Raw genomic sequence first — 14,457 nt, 5'->3', positions numbered from 1 at the left:
AGAGGAGGTCTAGACCACACTCTACAATTTACAAAAACCCATCGATTCCAGTAATTCCAAACTTCATTATTTTTATAGACATGGGAGAAAGAAATGCTTAGTGGCTGTACCGTTGATCTTTGGATGGAAAAAAAAAGTTACCATATTTTGCAATGTGCCAAGGTTACAAAATACCACTGTGCTTTATGCAACAATACCCAAAAAATGCAAATACTGGAAGTTAGGTTCAGCTGTAGTATTTCACTTGTTCTGCAGAAAACGTCAGCAAGACACTTGGAAGTGTTGTTAGTCTTCAGCTTCTTTAAACTTTGAGAGACATGAAGCCCGAGGAAGTTTTTAAATACTAAACTATGTTTAGATCAGCATTTGATGAGGCCTTGAACAGTCAATCAACCACTTATTTAATCTTTTACAAACGGAAACCAATGTGTTCATTAACTGAAGTGCTTAAAGGCATACAAAAGAATATGTTTCCTATTACCTGGTACTCAAGCTTCCTGGAATTTCTCAAGGGAAATTATTTCATGCTGCTCACCATCTTATTCCGTCATCTTGGCAACAACGCAAGGACGGCAGAGTCTGAAATGTTTGAATAGTCTTTATTGATAAGCAGTTTATTTTCAATTTGCTGTTATGTTATGGATTTACACAGCACCAGCAGTCAAATGTTTTTTTCATCTGCAAGATCAAAATTTGTCAGGATAGGAGGACCCATAGGAGTGATGAATTGATGAGGAAGTGCAGGGAGCCAAGTCAGGAAGACTGGGCAGCTGTTGGCCTCACTCGGGAACAGTGTGAGCTGGTGAAGGGAAACCCCCTCTCTTGTCAATGAAGTGCTTATGACTGCAGACCATGACAAAGGATACAATTCACTAGGGCTGTTGCTTTTTCTAAAATAATCAAGTTTGAATGATTGACTAACAATGAATTAGTTGGAATTGATATTTCACATAGTATCCCATTTAACCTTATCCTTAACTATGTCTTATCTCATAAAGTTGGCAAACAGTCTTACCTTTATCCAGTGCGTAACTTGGAATTAAAAAAGGGGCCAGCGCTCTAAACCAGAATCTTCCGTACAATGCACCTGCTGTCTTTGAGGGCACAGATAATGTGCAGATAAAGTATTGATATGAGAATATAAATTACTAATTGGTTATTTGACACACATATTGTAATTCAAGCACACATTATGCAAAAATTACATGTATGGACTATGAACTTCTCTTGTAAATCAAACCATTAAGTTTTGTCCTGAGTTTAAATGGTAGTTTAAATATTTCAAATACAAAGTGGAAGTCCCACAATGCACTGAAAGATTTAGACCCATTCGAAAGTGACAAATAGGTTCATGGGCCTTTTTAAATAACCTGATTTGATGCCTGTGTGTGACGTTTCCCCTTTGTCCCCAACCCTCAGTAAAAGCCTTCTCCTTATATCTCTTTGCTTTTTAACAATCCTTCTTCTTCAGCTCATCTATAACGAGCCTTGCATTGACTCACTCCTCTTTTTAAAGGAAGGCTTCACACAGATGAGTGCCACTCCCCAGTAACACTGTATGAGCTGCTAAGCTCCTGTAACATGAGATAGATCGTTGTGACCACGACTAAGCCATTTGATTTATGACTTTCATCGCCTCGGACATCCCATGTTTACTTGCTTCCTGAACCAAATGAATAAACCATGTTAGACACTCCTTGACAGATGCATGATAAAGGTGTTGACCTTCAGTGCGACCCCTCTGAGTCATTATTAGTCAGAAAGCCATTTGATATCTGAAAATGCAGCACTTGCTGCTTCTGAGACTATTGATCAAGAGTAGCTAATGGAGTGCTGTGTCATCAAATTGCATGGGCATGTCTTATCAGATTGAGTACAAAGTCCCTTAGAGTGGGAATTAGAGTTGCACTTTGAGGAACTAAACCTCTGTGCAGAATAGCATACATTTTATTTGTAGGACATTGCTAAGGGCAGCAGTGACAACGCTTGCCAGAATTTTGCCATCATAGATCTTAGTGCTCACCATGACTAACAAAGCATTGTGTCAAAAGTACCCAACATGTGAAAGGCAGGCTGTGTCTTGGCAGCCTTGAGGCTTTCAGAGTACCCTTTCTTCTCCCAGCAGAGCAATGGGCTGCTGTCAACAAAGCTGAGTCTGTTCTTAAGGAGCAGCCACTTTATCAAGCTACTTCACAACCCAGGGTTTCCACACAGCATTCTTGGATGGTAAAAGGAGTGTCAGTGTTTCCACTCTAGACATAAATGGTAAATTTAACTGACAGCTTGGAAGCAGATGGCACTAAATCAATGAAAGGTTTTAAAAAGAAGGTGGAAGTGTACAACTGCCCTAAAGTGGTTTGCTAGAATCTATTCAAGGAACAGGATATTAGTGTTGTGGTTTGGCCTGTGAGTGGACTCTGATTAAGAATGAGTTGATCCTGGACAGTCTCACGTCATCTTTTCCTCTCTCCCCAATGTTTTCTGTCGTCACTATCAGTTCTATTTTTGCAGCAAATTCTTTGGATCACTTTTTTGCTGCAGACTGTTTTTTGAACTTCAGACTGTAGGAAGAGGCTCCACAGGGAGGGGGAAAAGGAAGACAGCGATGACCTGTTGAATACAGTGCTGAGAGCCTTAACTTGCATGATGCTTTAGGGAGAATATGACTCGGTACTCGTTAAATGCAGCGTGCACTCAGCTTTTGGCCTCCACGTTGTTGGCCTAAGGTGTAGTCTGTCTTCCCTTTTGTTCAGTTTAGGTCATGTCTAGACCTGACTTGATCTCATATAAATCTTAGTGTTGTAACAATTCTGTTCTAAGATGACTTAAGCTTTTTTCAGGTATCCTAAAAAGTTCAGAATGGCAATGTAATTTTTGGCCACAAGTAGATATTTTCACTATAAAATGTATGTTTCACCATGGTTTTGCTGGTACATAGACTGGTGTGTTGTCATGATCATATCTATGATTTAGCTTTACATCCATTATTAGATAAGATACACTTTATAGTCCTGAAGAAAATTTGCACCTAGATGCTGCCTGGAAACAGCTTTCCCAAAGACAGACACAAATATTCAAACTATTACCACAAAGTGCAGAAAATTGAAAATGGGTTAGAATAAGTATTGACAACACTCTTGGTTTGTATATAGGAACTCACGAGGCAGGAGAGTTCATTTTCTTAAAGGAGGTTATTGTGTTCTGGTTCTGTAGTGTTGGCAAAGGTGTAAGGTGTTTGTGTTACTTCCTCCTCCTTCACGTGTGTTTATTACTCTGTCAGTGCCCTATTATCGTGGTCTGTAGCCCTGCTGCCCTTTTAGTTGAACGGGAATGAGCAGTTTTAGTTGTTGTGGTTGGCTTTTGTTCAGAGCAACTCATTGCTGGAATGTCAGGGTGGCATGACACTGTCACTTCTCTGAGATGAACAGCCTCTACTAAGCCCCAGTTTTAGTTTGGCACAACCTTTCGACCCTAATTTAAAACCCCTCAGTTACTTCGAGTCGCTCTGGTCCTGTGAAAAGAGAGTGAGGAGATTACGTCTGCTCTGCTCCATTACAGCCTCCACATCAACCAACTAGAATGACTCTGCTACTGCCCGTAGTCAGACACACTGACAAGCTTCTTTTTTCCAGAATGCTTTTTTTGAGTAATCAAATTATTATTTATTCTATGAAATATCTGTAATTTTTGCCAAAACGGTGTCATTAATAATTCCAAGACCCCAGGGTATCCTCTTTGAATTGCTTGATTTGTCAGCAAAGTGAAACATGTTCAAAATACTATTGCTAAATTATATGTGTGACAGCGAGGTAATCACTCATGCAGTTTATAAATGTATTTGTTAAAAGAATAAGAATAAAATCATACCTAAACAAAACGATTTAACCTCTCCTTATTGAGCCGGGATGCAGCTCATTTAACTCAGCCCGTGTGATCCGTGGCGTCCCCCGTTATGAATGCATGTGATCTCTCACGCACGGCAGCTCGACGTGGGTGAGTTGTGTCTTCCTACAGAGCTGAGGTCATGATGGGGGAGGTGAGTCATTTTGGCATTTGAGGGAGAGGAAACGTTCAGCTGCTTTACACATTATAACTGTGCTGAGGCCCGGCATCCCCCAGCAGCTGCTTTGTTGAAATAATGGCTCGCTCGACAAGTAACATCATTCTGGAAATCTATGTGATTAAAGACAAAACTCCCTAAAGGGAAAAGTTGTGGTAACAGAGTTTTTACTCTCTCTCTCTCTCTGTGTGTGTGTGTGTGTGTGGTGTGGTGTGTGGTGTGTGTGTGTGTGGTGTGTGTGTGTGTGTGTGTGTGTGTGTGGGTGTGTGTGTGTGTGTGTGTGTGTTGTGTGTGTGTGTGTGTGGTGTGTGTGTGTGTGTGTGTGTTGTGTGTGTGTTGTGGTGTGTGTGTGTGTGTGTGTGTGGTGTGTGTTGTGTGTGTGTGGTGTGTGTGTGTGTGTGTGTGTGTGTGTGTGTGTGTGTGTGTGTGTGTGTGTGTGTGTGTGTGTGTGTCATAAACTGTATATATCAAATACTGTATATATTGACATTGATGTATAAAATAAAATGTATGCTCAAGTTGCATAAAAGCTTGAGGAGTGGATTTAAAATTTTAAATTACTAAGCCAGCACCACTGTTCCAACTCCTGAGTGCTGAAGTGTTGACTGATACCAAATCCTCATGACTGATAATGAACATCAGGGTTGGGGTGGGGGGTGATTCTTGTCTGTGACCACCCTTGGTGTCACCTTTCCAAGTTTCTCAGGAAGAACATGTAGCATCTTCCAGTCCTTCCAAGCATTACTTCTTCTATAATGCCATCTATTAAACAGATTTTAGGTTTAGTTATAACCCAGTGGCTTAGATCGTCATATTTGTAACTGTAGTCACAATTCATTCAACAGCCACAATATGGGAAGACAATCAATAAGATGGGGTCAAACAAACCCATGAGTTTCTCTTATACCATAGCAATGTTAAAGATAAACAAAAAGCTGTGCTGCTCATGATTGAATTAGAATCACAAGAGCACAAGTGTGAAGCATCAGTTCTGAACAGAGACTACAGTTTAACCCTGAGCACTGATTTAGAACGGTGGTCAGGCTGTCTGATATCTGAACTATATTTGGGTTGTAACTGACACTGCCCAAACAACCAGAAACAATTATTTCCTGAGGCAATAGTATACAGTAAATTTTCATCAGTATTGTTAGCAACGCACTGATGAGGCATCAAAGTAAATAAAATGCGGTTAACAACGTTTGTATGTTAGACATTATGAAAAGCCTGAAACAAGTAAATACAGTCAACAGTCAAACTAATATTTTAGTTTAATATAACTGCAGTCAACTGAAATCAGCACGTCTTGTTTGCACGTCTTGGTTGCACATTTAGCCATGATATGCAGCAGGGGATCACAATGTTCTGAAATCAAATCAAGAAAAAAAATCACGAATGTATGTAAGGATAATCTTATATTTATCTAAAACCATTTGCAGTAATTACTGCAGTGGGGTGAACACTTTTTCTGGGCTTTCATGTGGTTACCATGTTGTTCATCTGAGTTACCTGCCTCAATTTCCTCCTCCAGTCCATGAAAGTGACTGTGGATGTTAGAACTGCAACGATTAATCGATTGTGTGTCAACTTCCAAATTCATTGCCAATTATTTTGATAATTGATTAGTCGGTCTGGGTAATTTTTTTTAAGACAAAACTAAAAATTCTTTGATTCCAGCTTGTTAAATGTGAAAATGTTCTAGTTTCTTCTCTCTTCTGTGACAGTAAACTGAATATCTTTTGAACTGTTGACAAAACAAGACATTTGAGGACGTCAACTTGGGCATTTGGGAAACACTACTCCACATTTTTTAAGTTGATTTGAAACTAACTGGATAAGTCAAACTGAGCACCTGCTGTTGACCAATATGTTTTGTAAATTTGACGGCATGAATTACGACATAAGAATTAGGTTCTGAATCAACAATTAATACAAAATATAATATCCTCTGCTTTTAAACTAAGAAGAACTGGGTTACAAATTCCATGGTGTGCATACAAATGGCATCTCATGTCATTGCTTGTCATATGTCTTAGACATTTTACATTACCTCTTCTTTATTTACTTTTTTTTAGGTGGGGAAGGAGACTGTACAAACCACAGAGGACCAGATCATGAAAAGGGACATGTCACCAGCTTTTATCAAGTAAGTATAGACTGATCTCTTTGCATGCCTCAATTTCATACAGTAACAACCTTTCAAAAATGTATTTAGATTAAATTGTTGTCTCTCTACAGTATGTGGAACCCACTAGCCTCTCTTTGGCTCTCTTTTCCCTCTTATCTGTTGCAGTAATGGCTGGTTGTGCCCCTGCAAAGGTCAGACACGGCATGTTAAGTGCCTCAGAATCTCGCCCTGGTGTAACAAAAATACTTTTTTGCCTAGGGAGGAGTTCCTTGCCTTTAATGAGAAGGGCCACAAACTCATACATATGCTCATACATAAGAGCTGCTGTTGCTGCTTTTGGTTTATGGTAAAACACACACAAAAAGTTTACACATTGATGTAGAAAAAGAGAAGGGCACATGCTGTCTTTCACCACTCCTCCTTATTACATCAGAGACTACAGTCAAGGTAGGGAGTAGCGGGAGGTCAGGGATGAAATGCATTGGCAGACTCGGGTCGTCAAGCTCAACACATTTGGCGCCTCAAAGTCACATCGTCACCCTGGTGCCATCCATCAGTACATGTGCTGGAATGTGTCTCCGTCACTAAATATAGTGTCTGTCGGGGGCCTGTTAATGCATGGCTGTTTCTCGCTAGTGCACGCTGAAGGACACTGCTGGCTGGCTCTGCAAAGATATACACAGGCACACAATCACGTCAGCCTCGATGTCATGCATATACATTAGCCTTCATCTTGCAGGGGACTTGCTCTTTCAGAAGAATGGAAACTAAACTCTTGTTTGGCCTCTTTGCAACTCCTAAAATGTGGGAAATTGCAATAATGATTCCTTGTTACCACGGTAACATTTGGCCTGTAGGCAAAAGAAGGAAAGCACTATACTATGGGAACTAGTGTCACTCCTTGGCTTGTTGCCTGTCTCTATGTGCAATATGGCTGTTATGATACAATGCAGGTGGCATGATGATGAATCAAAGGGTGGAGCCTGCAGTTTATTCTGCTCTGGGGGGCACTGAGTGCATTGCAGCCAGGAAGCAACTATCAATCATTTACATTTCTGTGGAAACGGAGATTAAATTGGGCCTGAGCCATCCAGAGTGGAGCACCGCCTCCTGAGGTCCAAATCTCATCCTGTGAGAACAAGCTAACATTTCTGTCACGAAGCAGAGATACTCATGCTGCAAAAGTCAAAGACAAGTCAATTTTAGTTATATAGCCCAAAATCACAAATTGCTTCATAGGGCATTACAATCTGTACAACAATTTTTTTTTTCTTACTCCCTGAACCATTAAAACAGTTTAAAGTGATCTTAATTTTAAAACAGCCCCCAACTTGCTTCCCCCATATCCCACTCACTCAAGAAAAATAAATGTCCTGTCCATTCACTTATTCATTAGGCTTTTTGAGAAAAAAAATCCTGAAGTGGTTCCAAGGTCAAGAATGAATCTTCAAGCTCAATTCATTAGGTTATTTCTAACAGTCTCTCTTCAGGACAATAACAAGTTTACTCTGTGAAAACATTGTTTTTATGTTTCAATAATTCCATAAATAAATCCCTTTTAAAAAAAATCCTCAAGATATCATTGAAAGTACCTAAAGCTAAAGGAGACATTTTATTAGTTTAAACTTTACAATATCCTTTTTAATTCTGCAAAAGTTTGTTTACATAATTTCCTTACTAGCACTCACTAACAAAGTTTGATTGAGATATCTAATAATTAGTGTTTTTATACATGCTGTGTTGTAGCTTGTCGTTAACAGTATTGTAAACACAAGCGCCTAATCACACAAGTACTTGTAATATAGGAAGGAAACTATTAACCATAGTGTTGGGATGAGTGAGATAAGAGGAAGCTGTTTCCGACATTTTTGTCACTTTTTGAATGTTTTTTGAATGTTTTTTTTTTTCTTCTTTCTTCAAAGTTTTCTTTATATTTTTATTGTTGACATTTGACTTCTTTTCATGGCCCATTTTTTGTGCCAAAAAATAAATAAATAACTGAAAACCGGTCAAATTTGACCCAAGGACAACATGAGGGTTAATATTTTGCCAGTGGATTTTTCAGTTCTCAATTCAATTCTTTTGAGTTGAAATATATTCATTTTTGTCATGTCTTGGATAGTTTTGATTACACGCTGCTTCAGTTACAGTGAAATCTAATCAGGTTAGAGTAATTGTAATCCCCAAATTACAGTTAAATTAAATGTATTAAGAATTGTTAGGCTTTGACTGTAGGTGTATAAAAAGATAAAAAGATTCCTAATTCCCAATTTAACCCCTTTTATGGAAGAAAAAACACATTTGTTATGGGATTTAGACTCCATCGGCTCTCACATTAGTATTTGCTTGAAATGTGATAAGAAGCATACAAGAAGAAGAAAATCATGCTTAGACAGAAGTCACTGTATGTTATGGCTAGCTGTATCCCAAAGCTTCCATTTGTTTTTGCTATAGGCAGTTTGCTGTTTCCAAGTCCATCTGGCTTCTGAAGGGCATCAGCATGACTTGTTTTGAGTTTTTTTTTTTTTTTTAAACTGGTCTTAAAATTCAGTGTCTTCTGCTTTCCACAGAGTGGAGAATGCGTGCACTAAACTGGTGCAGGCTGCCTCCATGTTGAAAGCCGATCCATACTCCGTTCCTGCTCGGGATTACCTCATCGATGGCTCCCGCGGCATCCTCTCTGGGACCTCTGACCTGCTCCTGACCTTTGACGAGGCTGAGGTATTCATACATTTATTCACTCATTCAATCTTATGTTATTTGACGAATCTGTAAACCAGCATAAGTATGTTTGCTGAACAAGCAGTTCAGAATGCAGATTTTGTTACAGGAAACCACCATCAAATCAGGTGACACCAGGGCCACAGTGGGACTCATTTCCAGCCCTGGAGTTTTATGCCTTAGACCGGCCCATTTTACTTCACGACTGACTATATCAAAATAATGTAATTAAAACCTTGGTATAAGTCTGCAATAGCGCACTGTTCTCTACAGGCTTGCAATTAAGTGTATTTTTATAAAATATCATAATCTCCAATTCAAAAAAAATACTGTTAGTGTTACATAATGTAGATTTATTGTAAATTAACAGTTAACATCTTTACAACAACACAATGATGTTCAACAATACCAGAATCTTTTTTCTGTGCAACTAAGTGTTTACAGATATCCAAACCTTGAAATGAAATAAGAGTAAATATAAATGTGTATAATATTCTATAATACTTTTATACTACTACCTTTCAGTCGTAGGTTTTGTATATTTACTATCCTACTTTTGATGATAAAAGACATAATGGATCACTAGTAACATTTGGGCCTGGAAAGGGATTATATTGTAACTAATCTGATCATGTTAACTTGTTCACACACTGTGGTGCAACAGCTTACCTGTGCCTTTCACACAACTTGCACACTGCTCTGCTTCTGACACTAAACAGAATTTATTATTTAATTTTTTCATTCTCAGAACAAATCTCTACTTTTTACAAAGCTTAGAGATAGGGTTACCAAGCACCAGCTGATGGCTGGGGGTTACTGGCTCGGTACTGGCTCATCATTGTCACTATTGGCTGCAAATTGAACGAGTGGCTGCTGCTGTGAGCAACAAGAAAAAGTTTGATTCATAAACATGAGCGCTGGTTTGCAGGCAACGTTATATTATGTTTTGCGAGGCCGCTAGCATCTTCCACTGCCCTCACTAGCTAAGCTTACCTGTCTTATTGTCTTCATTTAGCGTTTCACTCTCCCTTGTTTTTAGTTTAGTTTAGCACATCTGGCCGCGTCACTTTCTAGAACTTCCCATTTTTTAATTGTCGCCTTTTCAGTGCCATTTTGCTCGCATGTTGCGGCCGCATCCTTCAGCACCACTGACTTAACTGTACGAGGTGACCATTTGTTTTGTTTTTTAGCAAAGTCCCGCCGTCAGAGTCTAAACATAATTTATAGTTACGTCATAATAACCAAACTTCACTCTAAAAGTAGGATGCGTGAATATAGAGAATGGTGGACTACAAGAAAAAAAATTAAAAACAGTGGGCTGCAAGTGCAGGCAGCCCAGGGACAGCATCCACGATATATTTCAACTATGATTTCAACCCAGTACGATGACTGAACACCACCGGCCCTCGTTACCAAAAAAACCAGACCAGCCCACCGGTAATTATCGCGGTGCTCCCAATTAGCCAGTCTGGGCCTGGGTGACACAGGTAGATATCAACTGTTTTTAGCGGTTTGGTGTATTCTACCACACCTCATCCATGTAGTGATTTCCTACATTCTTGCAGATGTGTTGTGCCCCAAACTTCAGAAACATCTGTACAATTTCTCTGTAGGTCTCCCAGTGCATTGTTAAGCATTAGTGCAAAATAGTAGATGCTTACATGTGCTTTGACTTGCCTGGTGTTTTCAGATGATGATTCAGATGACTGAAAATACATCAATATGGCATTGTTTCTTCTGTGCTTGGCCGGTTATAAACAGGAACCAGAAAGCAGAGTTTGTGATAAGCTGATTGCAACCAGATATTAAAACACCAAGACAGCAATTACATGCATGAAAGTCAGCTTCAAAACATATGCTAATCCATGCTGATTATAACAACTTCAAATCAAATTTAATTAAATGTATATTTGTTTTTATATCGTTAACATACATTTACTTACTTACACTTTTATTCACTTACATTTTATTTACTTACATTTGCTTTTGCGGTTCATCTTTCTTTGACAATGAAGTTAGTTTTTTAAATGTTCTATACGATACCCCAGGCATATCATCATATCTCATCTCTTTAATAACTAAATGTGTATTTGTGGTTCTGTGCTTACTTGTTTGTTAAAACATAAATATCAGCTGTTGTTATCTTATACTTATTATTCTGAAATAATAACATATCAGCCTAAAAACCCACCATTGGTCAGGCTGTAAAAGATACTGTATATCCAGCAAAACAAGTTAGAAATGGACAGAACGTAGCTAATATAGCTTGTAACTATGTTAAAAGTTACACCATTGATTTTCATGGAGCAGAAGTTGATCTGAAAGGGCTTTATTGACTTTTTAATGGATACTTTATTATGGCAGAGGCCTACTGTTACGGGCTCTTCTGGTATAAGGATAGTAGCCATTCTTGCAGTGCATTTCAATTGGGTCCTGTAAAGCTTATAAAAAAAGACAGAGGTAGATAAATATACCGCACGTCTTTGAAACTCCCCATATTTTTTACACAAGCACTTAGTACATCTTGAACAAGGCAGGATTATCATCTTTCTGGCCCATCCTTTTTTCCTCTCAGGGATGGAGAGTAAAATAAAAAGTTGCAGATCAGCTTTCTGGGAGCAGACATCAGGCGTCCCAGCGCTGTCTGCAGCAGTCAGCAGGAGTCATCAGTCAGTGGTGCCATCATGTTTTCCAATGCAGCTCAGGGATGGCTCTGTTGAATGGAGTGGTGACTCCAGCAGTCCACATAAAGCTGGAGTGAAGCAGGACAAAGAGGCTGGAATGTCAGTAGGCAGCATTATCAGAGTGTCATTAGAGAGAATGGGAATGGGAGGAGGGGTGGGTGTTTTTTGCACTTAATCACTTTTCTCTGTCAAAACTTTTTGAATTAGCTTTGCTTATCTTGTCATTATCATAGGTCCGCAAAATAATCCGTGTATGCAAAGGCATTCTGGAGTACCTGACAGTGGCAGAGGTGGTGGAGTCTATGGAGGACTTGATCACATACACAAAGAACCTGGGACCAGGTCAGTCTGCTGATACAGTAGTGGTGAGATTACTGCGCTGTAGTATTGTCTTGACAGCATCTCAGAGATTTTGCTTGGTGTCTTGGTTGAAACATTCAGGGTGTGTATTTGCTGTAGTTGACATTTAGTTGTTTTGCTATGTTAGCAATTTATTTGTTTGTTGCAGTGTGGAAAATACTGAACTCAAATTCTCTACTCAAACAAAAGCACTAACACGTCATTGCAGAGTTATCTCATTAGAGGTAAACGCCTTGTATTCAAAGTTTTACTGAAGTAAACACATTTTTGTGTTAGAAGTACAACATTTCCATCTGATATGTCTTGGTAATGATAACACACCATTACATTAAAAACAATAGAGTAAAATATACTTAGTTCCTTGCCACCTTTGGTTTGTTTCCTGTGTCCAGGGATGACAAAGATGGCAAAGATGATAGATGAGCGACAGCAGGAGCTGACACACCAGGAGCACCGTGTGATGTTGGTCAACTCCATGAACACGGTCAAAGAACTGCTGCCCATCCTCATCTCAGGTATTCACACGTTATGTTTGTTTTATGTTTCAAATACACAATGTGTTTTAGGTCAATATTTTTGAGAGAGGATTTATTGTGTTTTTCTGATTTTTATATTTCAGGTATAAAAATCTTTGTGACAACCAAGACATCTGGCAGCCAGGGTGTAGAGGAGGCCTTGAAGAACCGTAACTTCACTTTTGAGAAGATGAGCGCCGAGATAAACGAGATCATCAGAGTGCTGCAGCTTACGTCCTGGGACGAGGATGCCTGGGCCAACAAGGTATGCACAATAAATGACATGCTGTTACCTCAGTTTGTCTATGGCCATCAAAGTCACATGCACACACTTTTATTATAAGTATTATACATGAAGAACAAGAGACTGCTTTGGTCTCTGGGCTGCTAAGAGTGTTTAAACTTTGTTTTTGTTACGGATCACAGCTGGAAGCAGTGCTTGTATGAGCAATTTGTTTTATTTTGTATGCTACCCAATGTGCTCTCACAAAGTCCCAGAATGCCTTAGGCAGGACTCGGCTGCAGACTGGAGAGAATATGAAGTGATTTTATTCTCATTTGGTGTATGTTTTTCCTTTTTTTTACCAAGGCATGCTCTTTGTTTCATCAGGACGACCTTATTTCAAGGTTGACAGGTGTGAAAAATGCTTTTGCTATACAGTATTTCAAGCTTACTTACAGTTAGTAATCAAATTAGGAATGCTTTAACTTTCTCTGTGTCTCCATGTAGCTGGTCTGGTAATCTTTAGGACTCTTTCATCTGTTTCTGCTCTGCACGTTGTGCTTCTTTCCTGTCCCGACACTGGCTACTTCTGTGCCACTTTTTTTCTTTGACACTTTCTTTTGTTGCTCTTATTTGGTATGTCCAGTTCAATATTTGTATTTATGTTGTTCTTCCTTTCTTTTTACTGTTTCTTTCTCCCTTCACCCCCCTGTAGAAGGTAAGCCTTACCTCTGTCGCCCCTTGGTTGTGCAGCAGCATGTCTGACAGATGTGTGTGCTGTCTTGTGCGTTGTGGTGCCATTGTGTGCTCATTAGTAATGAGGCAGTTGTAAGGTTAAACTGTTAACTAGATATTGATAGAGTAAATTAGCAGTTTGAATTTATTGGACTGCTAATGGAATGGTGTTCATTGAAGAAGTGCTACGCAGGTTTAATATCTGAATTATTGATCAATGCAGTATCCCCCCCAATTCTTTTTTATTTGTTTTGCTTCATAACATGGCGTTGTATCAGCATCTGTGTGTGACCTCCTCCTGTGTCATTTAAACTTCACTATATGCATGTCCTCAATCTGTCTGATTATTGATTAACCTGACTCATGCAGTATTGATTTGGGTGTCATTAATGAGAATTCCCTCTGCATTTTCCTGATCCGCATTACCCAGCCTTAGGAGGAGAGCACATAGAAAAACTGATTTGAATTTTGTTGTATAAATGGTAGTTTTAATCACTTACACAATCCCTATTTCAAATGCCATGAATTACACACCTTGTCTACTTTTTGAGCAATACCATTCTGTGTTGACTATAGGCTGTAAATAATGTGTGTTTGCATTTGATATGAGTGCAATTATCCTATATCTATCCATCTCTCGCTTCACTTTACTTCACTGGCTTTTTCACCCACATACACAGGTAGTTACAGACAGAACAGCAGCTGCACAAATTTGAACACTAAACTAATACATCCCTGCAGCTCTGGTGACATCACTTCACATCTTTCATACTTCCTGTTTTTCCCCTCCCTTGTTCTACTATGCCACGACCACACTCCCAGTTATTCAAACAGATATGCTTGTTCTCTTTTATTTTGAAATAGGGATTATTGTGAGGGCTCAGACATATTTGGTGGTGCAGTTGAGGTTTGTTCTTATTCGGCTCAATTTGCTATGGAACGCTTGCTCAACTCTGTGATGAAGATACAAGCTGCATTAGTAAGGAAAGTAACGTGTGTTTTCTGAATTTCTATTATTGTACCATTAAAAA

At 39.1% G+C, this 14,457-nt stretch overlaps 1 protein-coding gene across 2 annotated transcripts in view; it reads left to right on the top strand.

The window, feature by feature from the left end:
* LOC116671183 (vinculin) overlaps positions 1 to 14,457 on the top strand; it is a 28,878-nt gene that overhangs the window by 5,553 nt on the left and 8,868 nt on the right. For both annotated transcript variants that reach the window (XM_032502200.1, XM_032502201.1), the window contains exons 2-6: positions 6,136 to 6,206; positions 8,759 to 8,909; positions 11,827 to 11,935; positions 12,346 to 12,468; positions 12,573 to 12,733. In XM_032502200.1, the coding sequence (XP_032358091.1) occupies positions 6,136 to 6,206; positions 8,759 to 8,909; positions 11,827 to 11,935; positions 12,346 to 12,468; positions 12,573 to 12,733 (615 nt within the window). The remainder of the gene's footprint in view (positions 1 to 6,135; positions 6,207 to 8,758; positions 8,910 to 11,826; positions 11,936 to 12,345; positions 12,469 to 12,572; positions 12,734 to 14,457) is intronic.

This window comes from Etheostoma spectabile, chromosome 21 (genome assembly GCF_008692095.1).
Source record: "Etheostoma spectabile isolate EspeVRDwgs_2016 chromosome 21, UIUC_Espe_1.0, whole genome shotgun sequence".
NCBI classification, from domain to species: domain Eukaryota; kingdom Metazoa; phylum Chordata; class Actinopteri; order Perciformes; family Percidae; genus Etheostoma; species Etheostoma spectabile.
The sequence above is the reverse complement of the archived record's forward strand: the minus strand, read 5'-3'. Positions and strand labels throughout refer to the sequence as shown.